This window comes from Pipra filicauda, unplaced genomic scaffold (assembly GCF_003945595.2).
Source record: "Pipra filicauda isolate LSUMZ 115617 unplaced genomic scaffold, ASM394559v2 scaffold49_size4853605_pilon, whole genome shotgun sequence".
NCBI classification, from domain to species: domain Eukaryota; kingdom Metazoa; phylum Chordata; class Aves; order Passeriformes; family Pipridae; genus Pipra; species Pipra filicauda.
The window spans coordinates 1,676,867-1,700,072 of record NW_024104642.1 but is presented as its reverse complement, the minus strand read 5'-3'; the positions used below and the strand labels follow the sequence as shown (position 1 = coordinate 1,700,072).

The window sequence follows — 23,206 nt, the reverse complement described above, 5'->3', positions numbered from 1 at the left end:
CTTTCATGTTAATGTTTCTGCTTGTACTTATCCTTCTTAGCCCTTTTTCCTTTGAGCACACTGTAATGTTTCCTTGCTTACAGATAGTGTTGAAATGTTTCTGTGCTATGTGAAAGCACAAAGCTTTGTCACGTTCCATAAACGAAGCAAAAGTGTCCGCAGGCAGACAAATGAAAAGGAAATGTTAACAGGTCTGAGCACTTGGCAAACTGTGGTCCTGGTGACTGTGCAGTTTACGCCCTCCTAGGGCTGACCCCACATAGCTCGCTCACATTTACTCAGACTTTCTGGTCCTGCCTTATCCTGTGGCATCAATACCGTTAACATCAGAGCCAGGGAAGTATGAGTCCTCTTATGAGGCAGGTAACATACAATTTGAGGAAAGAAGTCCAGTTTCCTGGAAATCCTGTGCAATGAATAAAGGAGCATGATTTGTTTGTGTGCATGCATGTGACTGATAGAAGTATGTTAAAAAAGTGGATCTTTAAAGGTCCTAAGTACGCGCACTGGAGTACGTTTGACCCTTCCTTGCCACTGATTTATGCTGGTGCAGGATTCTCTGGGTTAGAATGTCCTTGAAATGTGTTTATCCATATTCCACAACATCTCATGGAGCCTGTGTTGCTGTACAGGGGAGGTTTTTGTGATCAATTAGGGGCTGCATCACAGTTGCAGTAACACATTTCTTCCTTTGCTTGGGATGCTAACCTAAGTGGGTCATTTGTGTTTGTAAGCATGAAAGGGAAGATTTTAGTGCTTAAAAATGTATTTTATTTATATGAGGATCCATTGTTTTTCAGAGACTTCTCATTTACTTTTATTTCAGGCCACTTTTATTGATCTAACCAAATATGGAATGGTCTTTTCCTCTTTGTCCCCAACTCATTCTTCAGTGACTCCCTCTTCCCCTGCACAACACGTACATCTACGGCGGAGGTTTTTTTTCAGCCTAACCTATTGGCAACTTACTTGTAATTACAATAGGAATTTTAATTCACTGTAAAGAGAACTGATGGATGTATAATTAACTAATGACAGTCTGTGGGACTAAGCATAGCAAAGTGAAAGCCGTAAAAGTTCAGAGCAACTGAGGTAAAACTTCATGTCTTCTCTGCAGCACATGGAAAAGTGAGTTCTGCCAGGCTGGTAAAATTGAGGAGATAGTTTGAGAGCTTGGGAGGACAATCATCTTGAAGTGTTGGTAAAGAGCAGAAGGAGTAGAGGGTGAGAACTGCAGGAAGACCTGCATCTTTCTCTCCCCATTTTTTCCACTGTGATCTCATAATGAGAATGAACCTCCTATGCAGATCTGATTTCAGAGGCCAGATGCTCTTGGATGGGGCTACCCTTCTCCATAACCCTTAACTCTTCCCTCTGCATGTGTCCATTGGCAGCAGTAGCAGAAGTCCCAACTCTGCTGCACAGACACAGAGACCAGTGGGTTGGGTTGCCCTGGGAAAAGGAACAGGCCAAGAAGACCATGTATCTGCTCCCCCTTGGACAGGCAGGCTTTCAGTGCTAACAGGATGGCTTTGCCTGTGCCAACCTGATCCAGAGAACTGCTTGTGGACAAGCTGGCCTCTCAGGGAGTATGGAGGGAATTTTGTTCCTAATAGCCATAGTGCTTCTCCTTCAGGGGCTGAGCAGGCAGGACACGGAGCTGTCTCCTTGCCTCTGATTCTGTTTGCTCTGTTTGATGAACTCCAATGAGGTTATTGAGGCTGCGGTGAGGTGAGCCTGGCCTGTCTGGGGACTGGATCCTCTGGTCTGCCAGGTTTGCTTGGTATTGTCTGCTGGAGATTTCCATGGGGTGCTCTGCCTGTTTTAAGGAGAATCTCAGCTCTGTTCTGGAATCCTGGTGTGAGGGAAAGATGAGTGTGTGGAGGGACAGGGAGCAAAACTGAATTTAACCTACAGTCTTCAGAAACAAGCGTTATCATAATGACAATGGGATGTCATAATGAGTCCCTACAGCCATCATACTGTTGCATGTGGTTGCTGCTAGGGCAGAGTGGTGTATCAGGAGCCTGCTCTTCACTGTCACTGTTGCTGTTGCACTGAGTCCTGGATTTAGGCCATCTAAATTTAGCCCCCAGCCCTAAACCTCAGTCATACACCTGAATCTTCCTACGGCTGCCTTAATGCTGCCTGCATGCAGGGTCATAACCCTCTTGGTTATAAAAAGAACACTGACTTGGGAAGGAGCTGTATCCATTTTCTATCTGTTCCCACATCCTGAAATACTCCTACCTGTCCTTTTGTGCATCCCTCCTTTTAACGTTGTTACCTTTTACCGTGTAAATGAAGAAACTTCAGATCTGTGCAGGGTGGCGATGAGTAGCTCCCTGTACAGATGCAGCTCATGTTGAAAAGCAACCTGAGTAAAAATGTTAAAATTCCCCTAAATACTGAGATAATGTCTAGCACGTAGTTTTAAATAACAGGTAGTTCTTGATCCGCCATAGCGTTTCCAGTGACTCAGTGTGTCCCCCCCCCACACTCCCTTGCAGTAATTACAGAGGAGTATTGTAATTCCTGACTCAGAGGGAGGCTTCCTTTCAAGGTTTTTGCCTGTGCTGGAGTTCCAGCTCTGCAGCTGTATGGAAAAATTGTGGGGGACATCATGGTAGCAGATCCCAGGACTGCACCAACAATAATGTAGGACTGGCACATTTTTGAACTAGTGATAGGAAGCCATAAAATGGAGAGTTTGTTTTGGATTTGTGATCAGGAATTTGGTTGCCAGAATCTTGGCTATGACTCTTGTATCTCTTGAAACTGGGTGCTTATAACAAAGACATCCCAAGGTACAAATCTGGTGGCTTCTCTGACAGGCTAGGCTAAAAAACTTCAAAGTGAAAAAATTAGAAAGGGGTAAGTGTGCTCTGACCCAGATTTGTTGTGGTTGCACGACATTTGAAAGGAAAGTGTGTTCCTGCAGATTGTGGGAGCACAAGTCATGAAGCTTAGGAGACAGGTCTGGGGATGGGGCTCGCTGTGCATCAGATTATGAAATGGAAACTGTGGGGAAGGGTTCCATGTGCATTGGACTTGAACTCCATGAGCCTCATTATTTCTCCCTCTATGGAGGAATTCAGCACGTACTGCAAGTCAGTAAGTCACATACACACTGACTATCTGCAGCTGGCCTGGCTGCTCTGGGAGCCACAGAATGGCAGCAGGGACATGCTGCCAAATGTGACCTGACAGCTCTGCCACGAGGACGCTCAGGACTGCAGGGAAGGCCAGCAGAAGTGGACCAAAGGGCTTGAGTCTCCTGTTTATCTTCTGAGATGTCAAATCTGACAGACACATGGATGGGTCTTGATCGGTTTCGTGTTCAGGCAACCTCCGTTCGTGATGCAGATCTTTAGGTTTAGTGGAGATGCACTCTTGGTGCCGCTGCAAGCATCTGTGTACAGCTGACCACCACGTCTCTACTTGTAACAAGTAGGTGTGAAGGTCAGCTTGCCACCACCTAAGTGTGTTCAGAAGCAGGTCTTTGAAAATTGGGTCAAGTTTCTTAGAGACAGGAATAGATTTTCCTGTGCCTTAAATGCTGCAGTGAACCCCACTGTCTATGTTGAGGCAAATAAAATCTGCAAATGTGCTTTGCATTGTTTCAGCTTAAGCTTGAGGATATTCTTTTTAATTCTTTTTTCAGTGTTACTGTGAAGGTATGAGGGTCTTGAAATTTTTTATGATTATGGTGCAGTGTTTTCAAATGCTTAGGCCATAAAACATTACCTCTGAGCATGATATTTCCATTTTTTGCTCATCAAAGAATAGAAATTTCTTCCCCAATCATTGCTGTGATGTGTGGTGAAAACATGGCTATTCTGAGCATCTTCCTGTCAAAGTGTTAGTGCACTTAGTTCTTGGTTCACAAACCTCAGTTAGATGCCTAGGAGCCCTATGAAATAAATAGAAGATCTGGATGCCAGGGAGTGGGATGCACAAAAGCTACTGTCTGGCATCATCAAGGCAAAGCAGAAAAGAGTACTGCACATGAAATACTCTTACTCATTTGTATTTAAGCTTCAGCCCTGTATGAAGTAGGACATGCAATCTGAAACCTTTTCCTGGGTTTAGATGCTTTCCCTATCCATCTTGTAGTAGACTACCAGCTTGCCATCTCAGTGACAACTCATGGAGAAGGTGGAGTACGTGGTACCCACCACTCACATTACAAACTGAATATTTGAAATGCTTGCCTGGAAAGTGAGAATCTGTTCTTGTCTTGCACTGCTCAGGGAAGCTCCCGAGCCATCAGATGAAATAGTGTGAGTAGAGACACTCACTGGAACTGTGTGGGTGCAACAAAGACTGAAGGATCTCGTAGGGATAGGAGGGGAATGACTCTGAAGCTCATTTGAAAAGGCAGAGTGATATATATCTATGTACATATGAATCAGTTTATTTTTTTAATTAACAATTTATTTTCCCAAATCATGTCCCTGCTTCTAGGACTTCGGTGAGGGCTCTGACCATTGTACTGTTGCATGTAATATAGGTAATGCCCCATCTGTATGAGTTTTGGTTTGTGTTTGTTTGGTTTTTTCTTTAATTTGATGTTAAGCAGCCTGACTGCACTGCTTTGTGCCAGTAAGATGAACGTTCTCTGAGAACGCAGCCAAGTTCAGGTCTTTTGATGAGGTAGGCTCTCAGTCACTTTCTTTATAAATTTTGAGTGGCCTAAAGTGGGAGACTGGCCCTAAGATGTCAAGTAGTACATTTGGGTGTGGTGGTGCTTTTATGGGTGTTAGATGTAAATTCACAGGCCTATAGAAGTGACTACATGGCTTGTGTGATGTTTCAACTATCAATTTCTCTTTTCAGGCTGAGTGGACTATTAATGACTGAATGGGCTCTGCTGGGAAGGCTTGTCCTCACACCATGACAGCTGATGTGTCAGAAGCTGGAGAGCTAGCTCTGGAGCCTCTACTCACTTGCAAGCTATGTCTCTGTGAATATTCCCTGGATAAGATGACCACTCTTCAGGAATGCAGCTGCATCTTTTGTACAGCGGTAAGATCTACAATGCCTTTACATTACAGAAGCAGGGTAATGGAAGATAGAACTGTGAAATGTGATTGTTTGTCTTGTACAAGAAGCATATGTTACCCATGCTGACAGAGGATGCTTTTCTAAAGAGCATGTGGTGTTAGTCTGTCTTGCCTTATTTAAAAGATTTCTCTGTCATTCTGGTTTTGAAAATTCATAACTCTAACAGATGGTCCCATAGCAAATAATAACAAATCCCAGTAATAAATGGGAAAAAAGATGCATTTTAAGACTGTTGGAGAACATACACAGTCTGTATGTAATCTCAGTATTTATTTTTTCTGAAGCAAAATCTTGAAACATCATAAGATAGCTGTGAGGTGTTGTTTCCCTGTTATCATTTTCTGAGTTCTCAGAGACATTTAAAGTCTTCTACTTAACTTTTAAGGACAATGAAAAAACCTAAACAAAAATGAACCTTGGCCTATTGAACCTTTGCCTCTCTGCAGTCTGTGCTGCAGAGATGTTGCCCAGGTCATGCATTGCCTATGGTTGTAAGTAAAGACTTTCTGTCCTGCAAATTCAGATCAAATAAAGCTGGTGGAAATGATAAAGGGAGAGGTTGAATGAACTGATAAGAGCCCTACAGATAGTAACAGTCTTCTGGTCTCTTTGTCAGCATGCAAAAATGGGTGTAGTTTCTCTGGTGATAGTGACTTTGATGTGGCTGACTAATGGATTTCGGAAACAGGTCAGAAGTCACTGGAGGATGTTGGTGTTGGTTTTTTTTTTTTAACTCCCAAATAAATGTACCTGGCTTTATTTTTTTAACAATGAATTTTGGATAAGTATCAGTCAAGTATGTTTAAGTTTTATCCTTGGTTGTTTGAACTCATAGAAGAAATTTGATATTTGTGAAGCCATCTTGAGTGAAAATATCTTCACTTATGCTGAACTCAGGGTAGCTTAAATAGGATGACAATCTAGCTGTGTGCTTCAAGAAACTAGGGTAAGATTGATTAATATGCATTTCAACCTGACGTTCATGAAGTTTGTTTCCCATACTGACTTCCACAAAACAATTTTGTATTTTAGTTCGTAACAAAAATTTTAAGAGCACATACCTAAAAGATTAGGTAGGAAGATACTGCTTTAAATTGAAAAAAAAAAATAAATGGAGAAGTTGATACTTCTACAGTGGTCCCATTCTTCTCTAAGAACTCAGTGTCTCTGATTTAGTATCATTAACGGCACATTAACTCAATGTTAGCTGCGTGGAGTAATCCTTCTGCCCTTGGAGAAAGGAGAGTTGCTGAGGCCTGTGCCAGGAAGAGCTGGACTCTCTGCTCCTCCAGGACACTGGCCAAAGGGAGAGGTTGGTGATGGCTTGGAGTTGTTGCTGTCCCCACCTATTGTTCCCTGTTGGTGCCACAGCTTCCACCCCATCCACACACCCCTTATGTGGCCAGTAGCAAGAAGAGCATCTCCTGTGAGCTTGGCTCTCCAGTGCCATGACAGCGACGTGGAAACTGCAGTCACAGTTGTTTGCCATCTGTGCAAACTTCACTGACTTTGTCTAAACCAAGAGCCAGCCATGAGTGAGCACCGAATGCAGCTGGGAGAAGCCTTTAGACATGCTCTATTTATTTCAGTGGGTGTAATATGTCTCGACTGTGCTTACGCTCCACGTCTACCCCTTGTCTGACTGTTGTTGTCTGTGTCTGAATGTCCTCCCGATGGACATGTCTGGGCTGATGAAATAGAGACGTGTAGAACTTGCATCCTGTAACAAGAGGGGTTCTGGAAACTTTTAACCTGGCTTTATGGCTTTCTGTCTTGAATCCAGAGCAGTTTCTGTGAGGCCATATGAGTTGCTCACTCGAGCAGCCTCCATAGAGCAGTGTCAGAAGCAGCTTGACCCAAAGTGCCTCGGTGCTGGGGCTTGCATGGGAGATTGCTCGGGGCACAGCCTGCAGCAGCTACACTGGTGTGCCATGCCCAAAATTTCCTCCCACTCATGCCAGGGCATCTAGATACCTTCACACTACCCTTAAGACAGATGTTGGAGTAAGAGTGTCAGCTGTGAGCTATGGGATCGAGCCCATATCTTTTTCGGCTAACAATGCTTTCAGCTTGTATAGCTTATTCTTATTTTCTGTCACTAAGGTTAATTTTATAGATCCAAGAGTAGTATTAAATTTGAAGTACAAAGGGGCTTGACGTGGACATAATGGGTTCTGCTCCACTGAGATGAAACAATTAGTTTTGTTAAATTTTCATTCTGTTACATTTTTTTTCTAACAATAACAGTGATTCTGCAACTATGATTATTTTTCACTACAGCATTTGTGGCTTTGGAAATAACTGGAAATTGTTACTATTTAGACATCTGCAGGGGGTGAGATTATATTTCCTTTTCATTTGTAGCCTGTAAAACCAAGGCAATCAAATGAGTTGGAATTTTGTACAGCTATGTTTTCAGCTCAGAAACTCTTGCAATAAACATTATACAGTGTAAAAGCTGTGTTCTAGCCAAAGTAAGCAAACTGTGTTTAAGAAGGTGTATGTTTGCATTTTGGTGGAATGTTGCTAGTAAGACAGGAGTTTTTCAAATAGCTATAAACATTTTTACTCCCTCTGTTTAGAGCAGAGAAAGCAGATGATTTGCAGAACCCACTTGCCATCTTGTCGAGGACCAAGAATTAGAATGGGAACGATTTCAGAAGTGGAAAAATATGTACAGCGATTGAATGGACTTTATGATGTAGACTTTACAGTTATTATGTATATACTCATTGTATGTTTCCCCAGAATTTGTGTTTCCTGGGCATGTCCCGGCTTGTTCACTTCTCTGCTCCCCTGTTTCTCTGCTGATTGGCCGGAGAAGCTGCAGAGAGGAGACAGCCCCCATTTACCCTTCCCCGGTTCCTCCTGCTCTCCTCCCCCTTTTGCCCATGTCCCTATCCTGGTTTGTCCCCCTGCTTGTCTGTCTCATACTCCGCCCCATATTCTGGCCCTTTCCCCTCCTGAGTTGATAAAAAACCGTGTGCACACTGGAATAAAGGATTTTACCTGCACCCCACCTTGTGTCCTGGACCCGTGCTGTGCCACGGCCCCATCCCTCCTTCGGACTGTGGCACCATCTGACAGTGGTAGCCCAACCAGGTCTGAAGAGGCCTCAGCTTTGTATTTCTCACCATTTTTTGCACTTGGCATAGGACTCCATTGGAATGTGAGATAAAGCAAACATTCACACATTCCAAGAGTCTGGAAATGGCTATAGTGTACCGGATGACTTGATTTCATTGTGTTTGGATTTATATTAGTTTTGAATGAAAGGCTGGTCTCTGCAGAGGGTTGGGTAAGGATGTGAGGTATATTTTATCTGCAAAAGTTTTAGAGGACTGCACTTTACATTATTCAGTTCATTTCCTATACCTGTAAAACCTTTGCAGAGTGCCATGCTGTGGTGCACTCTCTTACATACCGATCTTCAGCAATATATGTATTGCTTAAGCTGCATGGTTTTATGCTACTTGCCTCATTCACAAAAATGGAGGGGGTCTCATGTGTTCCTCATACTGCTTATCTCATTTCTTATCTTGCCACTCATCCTTGTATATTTGGTGGACGTCCTTCTGATCAGCAGTCCCTTGTGTTTACCTGGTGTTGTAATTTTTTCTTCCTTGGATATGCAACTACACAGATTTTTGCCCCTGTGGTGGTCACAGGGCTTACATATGTACATAAAATAATTATACATTGTGTCTGGCTACATCATCACAATATTGCAGTATTTTGGTGCACTTATATCCAAAGCAAACTAATGATAATTACATCCTGATTGATCCACTTACAAAATAATATTTTGAATATTATACTTATTTCTAATCAGATTTCCTCCATGTTTGCTCTTCTTCATTCTCCAGAGAGCTCTAGCAGTGCTCTTACCTCACTCAGATAGGACTCAGGAGCACTGTGGTGGGGTAGTGCCAAAAATAGGTGGGCCATCCTCCCCGCTTTGCCTTTGAGTGTTGCCCAGGTTTGGTGCTCATTAAACTGGCTGGGAAGTATACATCTTGGAGACTCCCACCTTTTCAAAACTTGGCTGAAACTGGGAAAATGTCAGGGAGAGACAATGAGCGGTGGGATCACGTGCATCTCTCATCCTCTTGCTGGAAGTGCCCTGGTGTCTAGCACAGCATAATTAACCCTTTGGAAGCACTAGTGAGGAGTGCAGGACTGCAATAATATTGGAAATACCAAGGGCCCTGTGAGAGATTTTAGCAGATGTGATAAGATTGCCCTGGTGGTGATGATGAAAGAGAACCAGTGCAGTGCTGTTATGAAGAAGGTGGTCTTAGGGGGTCAGTAAAAAAACTGATGTCAGCTTTTTCCCCGCACATCTATTCTTTTTGGTTTTGCCTTTCCTATTTTTTCCACTACTTCTAAGCAATAAATGGCATTGCTGCTATTTATGTCAAGTAGCAGCTTACATCCATCTAGCTTGTGTGTTATTTACTGGCACAGGGTTCGAGATGCTGAAGACAACATGTAACAAATTGAAAACAGAAGATGCTTTCAAGTATGTTATTCTGTTGTCAGCACAGGTTTATGCAGAACTAGCATGATTCACCCTTCTTTTTTCCCAAGCAGATTCTTTGTTCAGTCTTGTGCTTCTGAGAAATGTGTGAGGCAACTGGGTTACAAACGTGCAAAACAAATACCATGATGATCCACCTGTTTCCTATTTTGGTGCACAAAATAAAGTCAAAATGAGATTAAACTTAATGTAGCCTTAAAAGCAGAAATCGGTGTGGAAGTCCAGGTAACTTCCATACTGTCTTATGCTTCTGTAAGTAGAAGATATTCTGAAGACATTTGGAGAAAAAAAATTCTGCTTGTAGCTATGTGTTACAGCAAGGCTAGGGCTAGACATGGACTGAAAAGGTTCTTTTTGCTGCTGTGGACATTCTGGTGCCCTGGGCAGCTACCTGCCTGGCAAGTCAGGCCCTTGGGAGGCTGCAGCTTCTGAGAGAGACTGCTACCAGCTACTTTTGCTAGAGGGGAAGGAGAAACCCTTACAGAGATAGGAGTATCTCTGTTAGCACTTCATCAGCAGGACACTCTTAGGCTCCTCTGCTTAATCTTTTTAAGAGCAGCTGTGTCTTGCCCTGCCTCCTTTGGGTGGCTGAATATTGACATTTTGCCCTTAGTGTTTTGAAGCTTCCGATTGCTTGTGCAGGGGAGCACTGGAAAGCTGGAAAAACCAATGTGAAGGGTCATCAGCAAAAAGCATGGGCAGAAAAGACTGAGAGCAGAGGAGAGTAATTAGATCAAAGACAAGAAGGAGGCAGACGACAGAGTGTGGGATGCCTGCTAGGTGGAGCAAATATACATGAGTAGTCAACTTAAAGGCTACTTATAAAACTTTTAAGTAAGGGAATATTTGGATTTGCCATTATCTAGCCAACACTGGGTTTTAGTATCCCTTCTGTTTCTTTGTGCTGATTTTTAAGATGTTTTTTCCCCCTTTTTTCCTTCTCTTTCCCCCATCCTGGGAGACATCTGCGTGTGCTCATGGCTGCAGCAGAACACTACTTTCTCTTCTTTCTAAATAGACCTTGTGCTGCAGTGCCCCACTTACTTTATATAAAGCTCACCTCAGGTTGTTTTCTGCTTCCAAGTGTTGACATTTGGGATTCTTTTTTTCCCAACTTAACATTTGAAATGTTCCAGAATAATTTTGTTTTAAAGTTATAAAAAAGAAAATTCCTGCACCTGCTAATACTAACACTGAACACATAGCACTTTTATAGTAATCTAGATGGTTTAAGAACTTCCTGTATGCATTTCTGTGCATACAGAGTTAGTAGGGGTGTGCAAGACAGAGTTAGTAGGGGTACCAAAAGAGAACAAATGTAAGCTAGGGCCTTTTGAGGGATACTGCTATTCAGGAAGAGGGGGTACATGTTTTTGAAGCCAATAGAGGTGGCAGCCTCTGGATGGTGGCCAAGAGAAGACAGGCGAGGAAGAGGAACCTAACACATTAATGACAGCACTGCATTGGTAAAGTTGATTTTCTCTTCATTTAACCAATGAAGAAACAGATGTGAAGTAAGTTGTCAGTGCCTGAAAGTGCTGCAGTAACTGATCCAGACTGTGACATAAGCCTCATGGTCATGTCAGTTTTGTAGCTGTTGGTAAGGCCTGATACAGGTTTTGGCAAAAGAAATGATATTTGCAGCTGGTTCCATTTTGTGAAGGGTGAGTTTCTCTGGTCCTGTTTTCTGGTCCTTTTCTGTTTGGTGGTACCACTTCATGGCAATGATTACCAGGAACCTATCCTGATTTAATGAAGGACTGTCAGGATGTGTTGGGTCATTTGTAAATTCATTTTAGATTGTGTTTCTGAGCAGAATCTATCACCATTGGTGGTAGATATTTTGAGATAAGGAAGATGACAATATATTTCTCAAATACAGTTGAAAGACCCCATAAAAATAGGCTTGTGGAACATGAGGAGGCCATTATATTCTGGTCCACTGTCACATTTGCTTGGTGTTTTCACTTGGTCATGACAAAATAAAATGCTTGTTAGTGATGTTTTTCCTTCCCTTATACTAAGCCATGAGCTGACTATGTCCTCTGAAGCTACAATCACATTTTTAAACTTTCTTTCAAGTGTCTTTTTTAATAAGACTCTTATGTGGGCTGATCTTCTATCCATTTGAAAGCAACTTATTTATCATTGCATCTGGTCCTTAGCAGGTAAAATATAGATTGGACAATATGCATATTTCATTGAACTTCTGTTTCTCACTTTAAACTGTGCCTATCATAAGTTTATCTGTAGCAAATTAAGAAATGGTTATTTCTGTGGTGTAGTTTAAAAACTTTTAAACTTTAAAAACTTTCTTTAATTGGAAAAGCCTCACATTTTTTTCCAAGTGAAGTGCAAATGCCTCCAAGCTAATTGCCAATGGACTTGATTCATCTAGTTTTAAGATCTGTTGAGAGATACTGAAGAGATTCCAGGAGTTTGATTACCACACATTGAAAGTGACTGGTCCATTTTATAATGGGCCAAATGTTTTATACCAACATGTAGAATTGCAGATGTCATGGCAATGATGAACATATTATTAAACATGTAGATTTGTCATAAACATTTTTTAGGGAGTACTTTTTAGGGAGGTATATTTATTTGAGCACACAATTGATTAGATGCTGGGTAGATCATGTGATTAGATTTAGAGTTCTGACATGAACTGTCTCACCAAAATCAGTAATACTACATATTCCATTTAAAACCTCATGACTGCTACATTATCTTGTGTATGCACTGAAGAGCAGGTAACATTTCTAAATTATAAGAAAGAAGTGAAAGTTATATCTTATTGAATAAAAAAATACATAAACCTGGCCCAGAACTAAAATTATAACTAGATGCATATATGTTGATCTGTTCTGAATCATAAGACACTAAGGAATGTTAACTGAAAAGTTAAGCCTTCTCTCCATTTAGAGTATTATTTCCTGCCCCTCAATTATTGAATTTTTAAAAAGGCTAAGGCTAAACAAAACCAAATACAAGCCAATACAGTTTTGAGGACAAATCTGGAAGAGAGAGTCAACATTTTAAATCAGTCCTGTGGGATTTTGAGATGGAAACCTGAGTTTTTCTAAAATTTTTTGAAATGGAAATTGTATTCAAGTTATATATTAGTAGGAAGGACCTTGTTTTGGCAAGATGCCTTCAATTATTTTGTACATTTTCACATTTCATGTAGATCATGCCCTAGTACTGGCTGAGAAATATTGTAGATCTATTTTTTCCCTTTCCATAACTGAATTAATGACAAATATCCTTGTTTACCCTGTACCAGCTGCTACACAGTGGCTAGCAGCAGTATCTGTGGCATTTGACAGGAAAATAAACCAGTGCATTTCTTTTCTTTCTTCTTCCTGTTCAGTTTTGTCACATCACATACAAGGTCTCCTTTTATGCTTTTGCATCCAAACTAATGAGGCTGCATTTTGGGAGCTGAAGAGCTGGAAGGAGAAGGGAGAGGAGCAAAGTAATGGAACAAGTCCAGGTACTTGAAAAAGCAGTATATAGGAATGATTGAGATCCATCTTTTGTCTCTGATACATAAATTATCTGAAAGTAGATTTGAATAGAAACTTAAGATTCACAATGAGGGGGATATAGTGCCTTTGTCACATCATTACCTAGCAACATAACACTGAAATTATACTTTGAACTCATTCTTATGTTAAAATGCAGAACTGTTATGGTTCCTTTGCAGATTAAATACATTGCCAAACAGATGTCTTTTTCTTGGTCAATACATTAAAAATCTCCCCTGTACAGTATACTTAGGGAAAAAAAAGAAGTTGAAGTTAGAGCAGCATGCAGGAGGAGTGCTGAAATGAAGAATCCATGAATAGCCTGAACAGAGTTTTCTATTCCTGGAGCTCACAGCTGACTATAGAAAAACTTTTAAAGATTAGAGGAAAGGTTTCTTACTGAAGGAGGAATTTTTTTTATTATTAGTTTGTACATTCCTGGATTAGGCTTTTCAGTTTTTTAAAGATGCCTCCATCATGTTACAACATACATACTCTTTCTACAAAGCCTTAGGTCCAGGAGAGGAATGTGTAAGTATTTGCCTTAATCATAATCTTTCTTAGAAGTCCTTAACTTATTATATACTGATGAGCAGCATTTTGTGAAGTAGGTAAGCAGATATTGATCTTGTTTTTCAGGCCTGAAAGACAAAACCAGAATAAGTGGGAAAAAAAAAATCTTGCCCCAAAACGCTTAAACAGAAAATTATTGAGAAAAAGTGTCATTATGCATTATGAATCTCAGACAGAGAAAAAACTACTTGGAGTGCTCTTTTGACTGAAGTTGACAGTATTCCAGCAGCAGTGAAATGTGCTTGGCAAAGCCAGATCAGCACTAAAACACTGAATTTTACTGGTGGAATTACATTGTCACATTTGAACTGATCCCTGTTGCTTGAAAGCATCAGGATTTTGTTGTGTATTCCACAACATAGATATGTACATGATATAGTTGCTCGGTGGGGAAAATCTGGTTAAACTGAATGTAACTGATTAGAGTACACTTGCAGATATGGAAGTTAAAATTACTTGTGTTGGTGTCTGCCATTTATTTGAGGAGTGAACATAATGGAGTCAAACCTCCAATTTAATCTGTAGTCAGCAGGGTTCTAATCTGTTCAGCAAGACTTCAGAGGATTTTTAGTTGGTTGCCTCAACCATTCTACCTTTCCACATTTGTGGAAACCTTGCTGTACTAGTAAGAGGGTCAGTGCTGATGACTCGCTCTGGCCATGGAAAGTAAGGGTATGATATTACTGTCCCTGTAAACCACAGGTCCTGTGGTGAGGCCTCTCCAGCCACTGACTGCTCTCCGTTCTCGAAAGTCACCACACCGTGGGAAATTGGTGGGAGAGTGTAGCCCAGGGTGTTGAGATCTCATGATTTCTCTGATATTAAGATTAAGATCCTTTCAGGGAACACTTAGTACCACAGAAGACAGAGTACCTTGATCTTTCCTTCACATTAAAGAGCAATTATGTAGCATATGTAGTATGTGCAATTTTCCTGACATACTGATGATTTTTTTAGACAAAATCCACAAAAAAATGCGTATTCTCCATAGTGTGGGAGAACATACTGCTGAGAAGGTCAATCATGATTCATTATATAGACATTGAAACTTCTTTCCATCACATTTTCGGCTTGTGTCTTTTCATATACTCTTAGTTGCCACTTCTCAAGTAAGCAGCTAAATTAGTAGCTGAGCTGTAAATAATAGTAAAACCCCTCTAAAAACAATTTTGCTGTTAAAGTGAAGGCATATTTTAAAGTTTTAGTGATTTTCCAATGTTCCTTCTTTAGTGCTAAGAGAGAACAAGGAATTCCCATCTTCATTCATGTACATGCTTTTGGTAAAAAGCTTAATCCTTCAGTGGTAAATATTAAATGCTTTCTTTGAGTTTCCCAGCACCTTTAAGTCCTTCCATCAACTTCTAGAATTGCACCCACTGCACCTTCTCCAAGCACAGAAGATAAACACAAAAGATTTCATGAAATGAAATGAAATGATTTAACAGGGAGGTTTTCTGGGAAGTATTTGAAGACCCATAGCAATGCACAGCACAATTACGAAATCTATCCAAGTCACCCTCTGAAAGTACAGCACCCTCTTAAAGTATCACAGACGGCTTTGGTTGCCCAGCTATCCTCACCTACAACCAAGCAATGGGTTAGAAGAGAAGAAGAACACAGATGCATTAGCAATCCTCAGAAACCTCTGTTCTCCTTGCTTGGTACCGCAAATGACTTAGATACTGTGTATTGAAACTGATTGCAAAATCCATACCGTGAATCGAAGCTCCTTAAGAGCTTCATGCACATCCTTGCACGGAAGGGTAATTGTCAGTGCTCTGAGCTTCTGTCCTGGAAGTCTAAATTAAGAACAAGCCTCTGGGCTGCTGCTAGGCCTGCAGTAACTTCTCAGACTTTGTCCTCCTTCTGTAACCAGCTGACCTGAGCTGCCCCCAGAATACAAATCCACTGTACCGTGCTGTCAAAACAAATTACTAAATATCAGGCAGCACCACAGAGGAGACAGAAGCCAGGATCTTAACAAAAGTAAAAGGTTGCTCTCTCATGCTTGCTGAGGAATTAAAGTAAACTAAATGCTTTGGTGGGACGGAAACATTCGCCTTTCACCAAATGCTGCCCTGAGACTTGATCCAGAAAGTAATCAGGTCTCCCATGAGGAGACAGAGTGAGATGTGAAGAGACAGAGTGAGATGTAATGAGACTCTGCCCATGTATCTAAGAGGTGCACTCAACACACAGTGCGTGCAGGCCTTAGGAAAAGGACTTGGAGGGAAAAATTTTCTGTTTACATTGTTCATGGCGGAGGCTGGGGACACGTACAAACCGGGGAGGAAATTTATGCAAAGAGTGAGAACTTGCTACCTTGTTTCTCCTGTGATATGGCCTGAAGCATGTTGAGAACCCTAGGTGCTTAATGATTGCAGGGCTGCAGGAGGAGTCTCCATCTGCATCAGTAATGGCACTGGGAGCCACCTTGGGCTCTGGGCACACTTTTTTTGGCTTTCCCTGTGTCACCTGCTGTCACTGCCCAGACCGTGGTGGCAGCAGATGTGGACAGGGCAGCTCTGGTGTCACCAGGTCCCAGGCACCACCACGGTTATGTACCTCCTCCTCCTTGTTGCTCACTGCTCTGTGATGGAGCTGTGTGTGCTGCTGGGGTGATTTGATCCAGTGGTTAAACTGACTTTTTATAAGCACTGTGCCTAGATGCCTTTGGGAGAAGTGGGTGAGAAGATGGGACAGGACACTGAGAATGCTGTTTGAATAATAGAAGAATAGCCTCTGGTTAAATTTGTGCTGATAATCCCTAGGGAGCTAATACTGCTTTCAGTTACATGATTTCTTTTTTTCTTCACCTGGGAGTATCTCCCTCACCTCCCACATACTACTTGCACCATCAATTCCTTAGAACCTTCTCTGCTGCTTTCTTATAGGGATGCATGCTGGATCTGAATCCATTACTGCTTAGTGATCTAGATATTTAAAGCTTACTGGTTAGGTTATACCCCTACATTCTTCTACTTAAAATATTTACAAATGAAAAGTAAGTTAATTTAAAATGCCACTAAGTTAAGCTGATTCTACTTGCTTGAACTAATATCTCTGTATAGTTCATCAGAATTAACCAAAACATGTGGATATGGATGTTTCAGTAGAGAAACAGACAGAATAATAAGGAAATCTCATTTCCATTTTTAAAAGTCCTAATTATCCTGACAATTAAGAGGGAATCAGTTTTCCAGTAAAAAAAAAATGAGGAAATTTCTTTAATCAGAGCACAATACGCAAGGCCTTTTCAGAATAGTCCAAACTAATGCAGACTTGAATGTAAAATGCCTGTACATAATGAAATAATGGTTTTGAAGAGTCCAGGGATGCTGATGCCCTGAAAGGCTGTGATTTCCCCATAACCTACCTGGTAGCTTTTGAACTCCGTGCCTGTTCCAAAAATTGGCAGAGAGACAGAGATCTCAAAGACATATTTCACCTTGATATATTTCTTGAAAACTGGTGGGGCAATAAGGGAAGAAGTCAGCAGTACTGGGAAGGAGGAGGAGAGATTTGTCACATGGTCATGAAAATATAACTCTGTAGGGAACAAATCTACAGGAGTCCTGTTTTTTGTAAAATATGTTTGTTTTCATTTACAATAGACTAGGCAAGAAAACCCTGCCAGAATTACATGTTTTGTTGGTTTGTTATTTTTTTAATGATGATTTGCAATTGACTGTATGCTTCGTCATTATTTTGAGGAGACTTTGTTGTTTTATTTGATTTAGAAGTAAGCTTACTTACTTACCTGTGCAGTTTGGAGGTACTATTCAAGCACTGTTCTTTGCTCCATTGCATCAGTTTTATGCCATGATTTTACTGAAGACTCCATAATATGTGTCATATGATTTTACTGAAGACTCCATAATATGTGTCATATGAAACTGGCATGCCAAATAAAGTATTGGGAGAACAGAAGGCTTTTTTTCCTTGGAGTGGGGAGGCCTGTCATTTTTGTAATGAAACAATTTGGAAACATTCATAAGGTGGCCTCCATGCTGTAAATGGACTTTGGAAAGAGTAGAGGCTGATGATAAATCATGGTAAACCACGGAAATCACTTAATCTATGTGGGGGGCTGGTGAAGGGGAAGAACTGATGGCATCATGTCTTCTAGGGCAGATTATAACATCCCAACCAGATTATAAACCTCCTTCCCCTTTTATGCAGCTTAGAACAGTAGTCTCTTTCTTGTAAATGAGGTCTCCTTCAATGAAGAGTGTTGGGTAAGAGTCTGAATTAAGAACATGTGAGGAGAAACAAAAGAACGAAGCCTGTTTAATTAGAATGAAAGAAACTCCCCCCTCAAATCCTCCAATCCCAATTTAGCAGAGTGTAGGGGTTGTTAAAGCTGAAAGGTCTGACTTGCTGACTTGGGTAAACGCAATGCTCGGCAGATGAAGTCATGCATAATTAATTGTTCTTTGTTGCATTCTTTCCAATATAATTACTTGTAGCATTCAAGCTTATAATAATTGATGTTTTCTGTGTACTGGAGCTTCAGGACAGCCAATTAAGGCAGTGGAGGTGGTAACTGTGCGGCATCTCTGGCATCTGTTTGTTACCAACATGCGTGCTATAACCTTTTTTTTCTTTCCTTTACTTGTTTCTAGTGTCTGAAACAGTACATGCAGCTGGCAATTCAAGAAGGTTGTGGTTCTCCTATCACATGTCCAGACATGGTGTGCTTGAACCATGGGACTCTACAAGAAGCAGAGGTATCCACAACTTTTCTTCCTCTCTCTTCTTTTTTTTTTTTTAACTTAAATCCCCCAAATTATCTGCATAATGAATATGATCATACACTTTTTCATCCCTTTAATTACCATTAATGAGCTTTTGGCAAGAAGCCTGACTGACAAGCAGAGTTAGAAATAAACAGATGTTTTCCAAGTGTTTTGCTCTTCGTTCCCTCCCTCTGTGCCTTGGGGAAAGGTTTACTTGGCACCTGGACAACCTCTGTATTACACATGCAGGTGACTTAACCAGAATACCCTGTATCCCAGAATCGCTGAGCCTCCATTAGCATTGTCAGTTAAGTCATATTTGATTTGACTGCAAACACTGGAATTCTTGCCTCTTTCTTAACTCAAGAACAAGAACTCAAAGTGATGGTACACAAGGCCAGAATTTCTTTGTGTATGTTGATATTGGGCTTCAACAACCAATTTGTAGTCCAATATAAACACACAAGGATCTGTAGTTGTATGGAAAGAAAAGTATCTGCATAGCACTAGGTGGAAGTACGTCTTAAGAGATACGAAAGATGTCTTTGTTCTGAAGGCAGATACGGGAGAGGCTGAGAGCTCAGGAGCTAAATGAGATTTAGGCAGAGCTATTTGCACACCTGGCATGTTCACAATCTCCCAGAGTAACTGGAAGGTTCAGTTTGCAAGTTAAGGCAGAGAAACTGGAGGGAAAATGTGCTCCTCAGACCTTCTTGCAATGCTTGTCACAGTGGGCTTGTAGATGGCTGTCCAATGGCCTCCCAGCAGTTTTCCAGGTGGCTAAGGGATTTTGGCTGGTTTTGTGTGTTCTCTCAGCATTTGGTTGCAGGAATAAAATCAAAGAGAATTAGATCTCCATCCCTGAACTGAAGAAAACCAGTTTGTCTTCTGGGTTCCCTTGAGCCCTGTGTAAACAAATGACATAACTGTGGCAGAAGTATATAATTAGTGACAGTGTGATTCCAGATACCAAAAATGTCTTTTACTCCAGAAAAATTCAGAATTTCCTCTCCAGCATCCATTTCAAACGCTGTGCTTAGCATGGGAGTTGCAACTATGTTTGTTATGGCATGCAGGCATATGGTGGAGCTTTTTTTTGGCTGAATCCAGCTACTGTGGAAAGTAGCCAGCTGTTTCCATTTCCTCCTCTTTCTACACAGACACAGAGAGGGTGTAGCAATGTCCCTCCCATCCATCACACCAGATTGGAGGCATCTAGCCTCTACTGAAATGCATTTTTAAAAGAAAGTTAACAAATGCTAGAAGGAATTCTGCTCTGTTAATCCAGGGTTATGATGCTGTAGGAATTAGGAGAGATATATTTTCCCTTAGTAAAACAGGAGAACACTCCAAGGCATGTATAAATGGACCACTAGCTTAATCCTAGGGTGTTTTTGGGGCTGAAAGCAAAATGACTAAACAATCCAAATGTGCATTAGTGTCCCCTGGATGAATGAATGTTCTGACACTCCCTTTTGGTGATGTGCTTGAAACAGAAGCCTTCTGCCTAAATAGCAAAAAAGTCCCCAACCTGGTTAAAATTATTGCTTATGTATTTTAACAAATACCTATTTATTTGAAGAAGAAAACCACCCAGAAAAAAGTGTGAACAACAGAAAGAAAATATTGACTCCATTAACAATCTGCAAGTATGTAATCTATAGATTATGTATGAGAACTCTCTATTCCTCTTTCTTCTCTATAAAGGCTGTTCCTTGTGAATACGTGGCCTTTTAAAGCTATTATTTAATAACCTATTACCTTATCACATGGTAGAGAATGTGCTTAAATATGGCTATTGTTTGGCATGGAGTACCAGCTAGAATTACAGTTTACTCGTTACACACTCTTGGACTTGTGGTGTGAAAGTATGAGGCTTCTCACGTCTGGAGGGTCTGGATATTTGTTCTTTGGCTTCTGGCAGGACAAGGTTCCTCAGCAGGACAGTGCTGTGAGGAATGACAAGTTACCTGTAGTGGGGAAAAAAAGAAAAGTTCCTTTTTTCGACTCTGTGATAGCATCATTGTTTTGAAAAGGTGTATTTTTCATGTTATGTTCATTTCAGACTATGCTATGACTGCTGTTTATGAGGTACTGTTACAGTTTGGAGAAAAAACAGCAGTTCACACTGTCTTTGTCATGGACATGGTGTTAAATTAGTTCCTATACTTCGGGCTAAATGCTCTTAATTATGTTAGCTAGCGCAGTTATTTTGTTTGCTTTTTGAAGTGCCTTTTGCCCTAGCCTGCACAAGAGAGATAAAGGTCAATTTAGGCGTAATTTGAAGTGAAGGAAAGCCTTTTCATTGACTTTTGTGGTTTTGGATCGAGCTTTCTTCAAGAAGGAAACTGACCAATAATAACAAAGCTTATAAGCATTTATAACACAGTATAGCTATGAAAGTTTCTCTTCTTCCCTCTCTAAAGATCCTTTTTCAAGGTGTGTAACATTTCTTCAGTGCTTTCCAGTGACCTGTTTGTCTTCATCAAGACAAACCAGAATTAAGTCTGGTTTAGCCTCTCAGTAAAACTTTTAAGAGTTTAAATCTAGTTTGGTACTAAATTATTGGAGCTTTTTCACAGGTCTTGCCTTGCTTCTGGTTCATGTTCTTCTTCTGTTGCTTTTGGGGAATAGAGCAGGGCAAAATTCTGGTTAACATTTTAAACAAAGAATAGAATTTCTTTTTGTATATCACATGAAGAAATGAGCAAGTGTAAATAGTAGGAATGTGTCTCTCTAATACAGTTGAATATTTCTTCAGTGTTTGGGGAGTAAACTGCTTATTCATAGAGTATTGGAGATGTTGGGAATTAAGGCTTTACTTTCAGTCTCTGCATCCCTCTGGACCCAAGGAAAAAAAAAAAAAAATTCCAGGTTTTTATTCTTGAAGTGCTGAAAGTGAAAAGTCATTTGAAGTAGAAAATGGTACTTTTCAGTATTTTGAAAATGTGTTCTCTGAAACTCCTCTGGTTTGTTTTTTTTTTCTTTTAACACAATCTAATTGAAACTGGTATATTCCCCAGCTGTCCTTTTGTTTTGACAAATAGTGCATTCAAACAGAAGGAATTGTTCTGCTAGAGTGCTTGAAATCAAGTGCAATCCTAGGTCATATCTTGACCTGCTACATCTAGATAGCAGCTGCTTGTACTATAGCTGTCTTTAAGCAGAAATAAATGAGGGGTAGTCATGGTAAGACAGTGGTTTTGGCTACAGGCTCTGTTTCAAATAGCTGGTTACACACAAAAAAAGAAAGTTTAAAAACAGTCTTGTTAAATAAAATGTTTGTCCTTTCGAGCTCTAATGGTACAATAAACAAAGATGATTTGGATTCCTTCCTGGAAGCAGAAGGTAGAAGGAACGTTTTACGTTAATGCAGTTCTCTTAAATCGTGCAGACTTCTGTCTGGAATATTTCTGTCTCTCTTGGGAACTTGCTCCATTGATTTAATTGGACCAGTTAATACCCCTAATCTAAATAAGGGGTAATTTATCACAGTTTGAAATGGTTTTGCTCGATGTGAGTCCAATCACCAGTGTAAGCTATGAACCAGGATAAGTCTCCACTGCATACAGGGGTTTCTAATGCAGTACTCACTTGGATAATGTCTAGGGGATTACGCTTTGCTCTTTCTGATTTGGATTAAAACTGTTAAGTAGTCAGTAAAGGAGGTACTGATTTGGGCCCTCCTTTTGCCTCTTAAGTTTGTAGAGAATTACCCCTTTGCATGCAGTGCAGATTCTGTTTATTGTCCCTCTGTGTAAATCCAGGATCTACACCAGTGCTAACCTGACAGAGGGTTGTCAGCACTTTGTAAAGTGATGCTGGGGTCACTTTGTACAGTGACCCAAATCTTAGAATTCTTAATTGCATTATATTCCATACATAGCCGAACAAAAATCCCACTGGGAGTCGGTTTAAAATATCAGTTTTATTTTTAATTTGAAAATTGGTTTACATTTTTCTGGGGGAGATTGAAATGGTAAACTGAGAAGGAATGTGAGAAAATGTTGCAGGCTGACCTATCTTTTTCAGAGTCAAAATAAAAATGTTTGATCTTATTTACTCATTTTTAAATAAAATGAAGGAGAGCAAACGAGAACCTTAATTTTGTTTTTATTTGTCACTAAATAAGAGAAGAGCTCCTTAATGGAGAAAATGAATAATTTAGTATTTCTTTATCACTCTAGTGAGCATGGTAGCCGATGAAGAAAGCTGTGGGTGTAATTTCTAACAATAAAGAGATTGAGCTCCCATCCCCCTTTCAAAAGCAAACCACAGCCCCTGTTGAAATTGTTTTACACTGCTTGCAAAACGAGACAGTGCCTCTGTGGGTAGGATTTTGGTAGAGGTGGACAATGCCACCGTTTTCAAACTGCTGTTGCTGCTGCCAGTGCAGGATCTGTCCTTGCTCCCTGTCTGCTCAAGTGAGAGGGAGAAGCACTTGTCCTGGTCAACTTCTCTCCCTTGACATTATCAAGGTTTGATTCATGTGGGTGTGAAAGGAAGTAAGGTCTATTCAGTTTTCTTGATTGCCTCCTTACATCTCCCTTGAAAGCCTGAGAATAGGTGGAGTAGTGATTTTCCCTTTCCACTGTGGTAGCCAGTGTTTAAAAACAGGGGAGTTCTTCCTTGGGTCTTGGTTGCTGCACTGCCTGTAACAGTTTGCGCCTCTGTCAACTGAACAAAATTATTTTGAACCCTTTCATATTTCTTTCTCTGCTCTTTTGTCTTGTGTAGTAACAGCACCCCTGGTTATC

General features: G+C 40.7%; 1 protein-coding gene across 5 annotated transcripts in view; it reads left to right on the top strand.

Moving 5' to 3' along the window:
• Window positions 1–23,206, top strand: part of LOC114002376 (E3 ubiquitin-protein ligase RNF144B) — a 91,186-nt gene that overhangs the window by 56,708 nt on the left and 11,272 nt on the right. For 4 of the 5 annotated variants that reach the window (XM_039386670.1, XM_027748290.2, XM_027748293.2 and 1 more), the window contains 2 exons: window positions 4,840–5,028; window positions 18,336–18,440. In XM_039386670.1, coding sequence (XP_039242604.1) covers window positions 4,864–5,028; window positions 18,336–18,440 — 270 coding nt within the window. In that variant the 5' untranslated portion in view covers window positions 4,840–4,863. Of the gene's footprint in view, window positions 1–4,839; window positions 5,029–12,980; window positions 13,104–18,335; window positions 18,441–23,206 lie in introns of those variants that run through there. The other variant, XM_027748295.2, reaches the window with a different exon arrangement.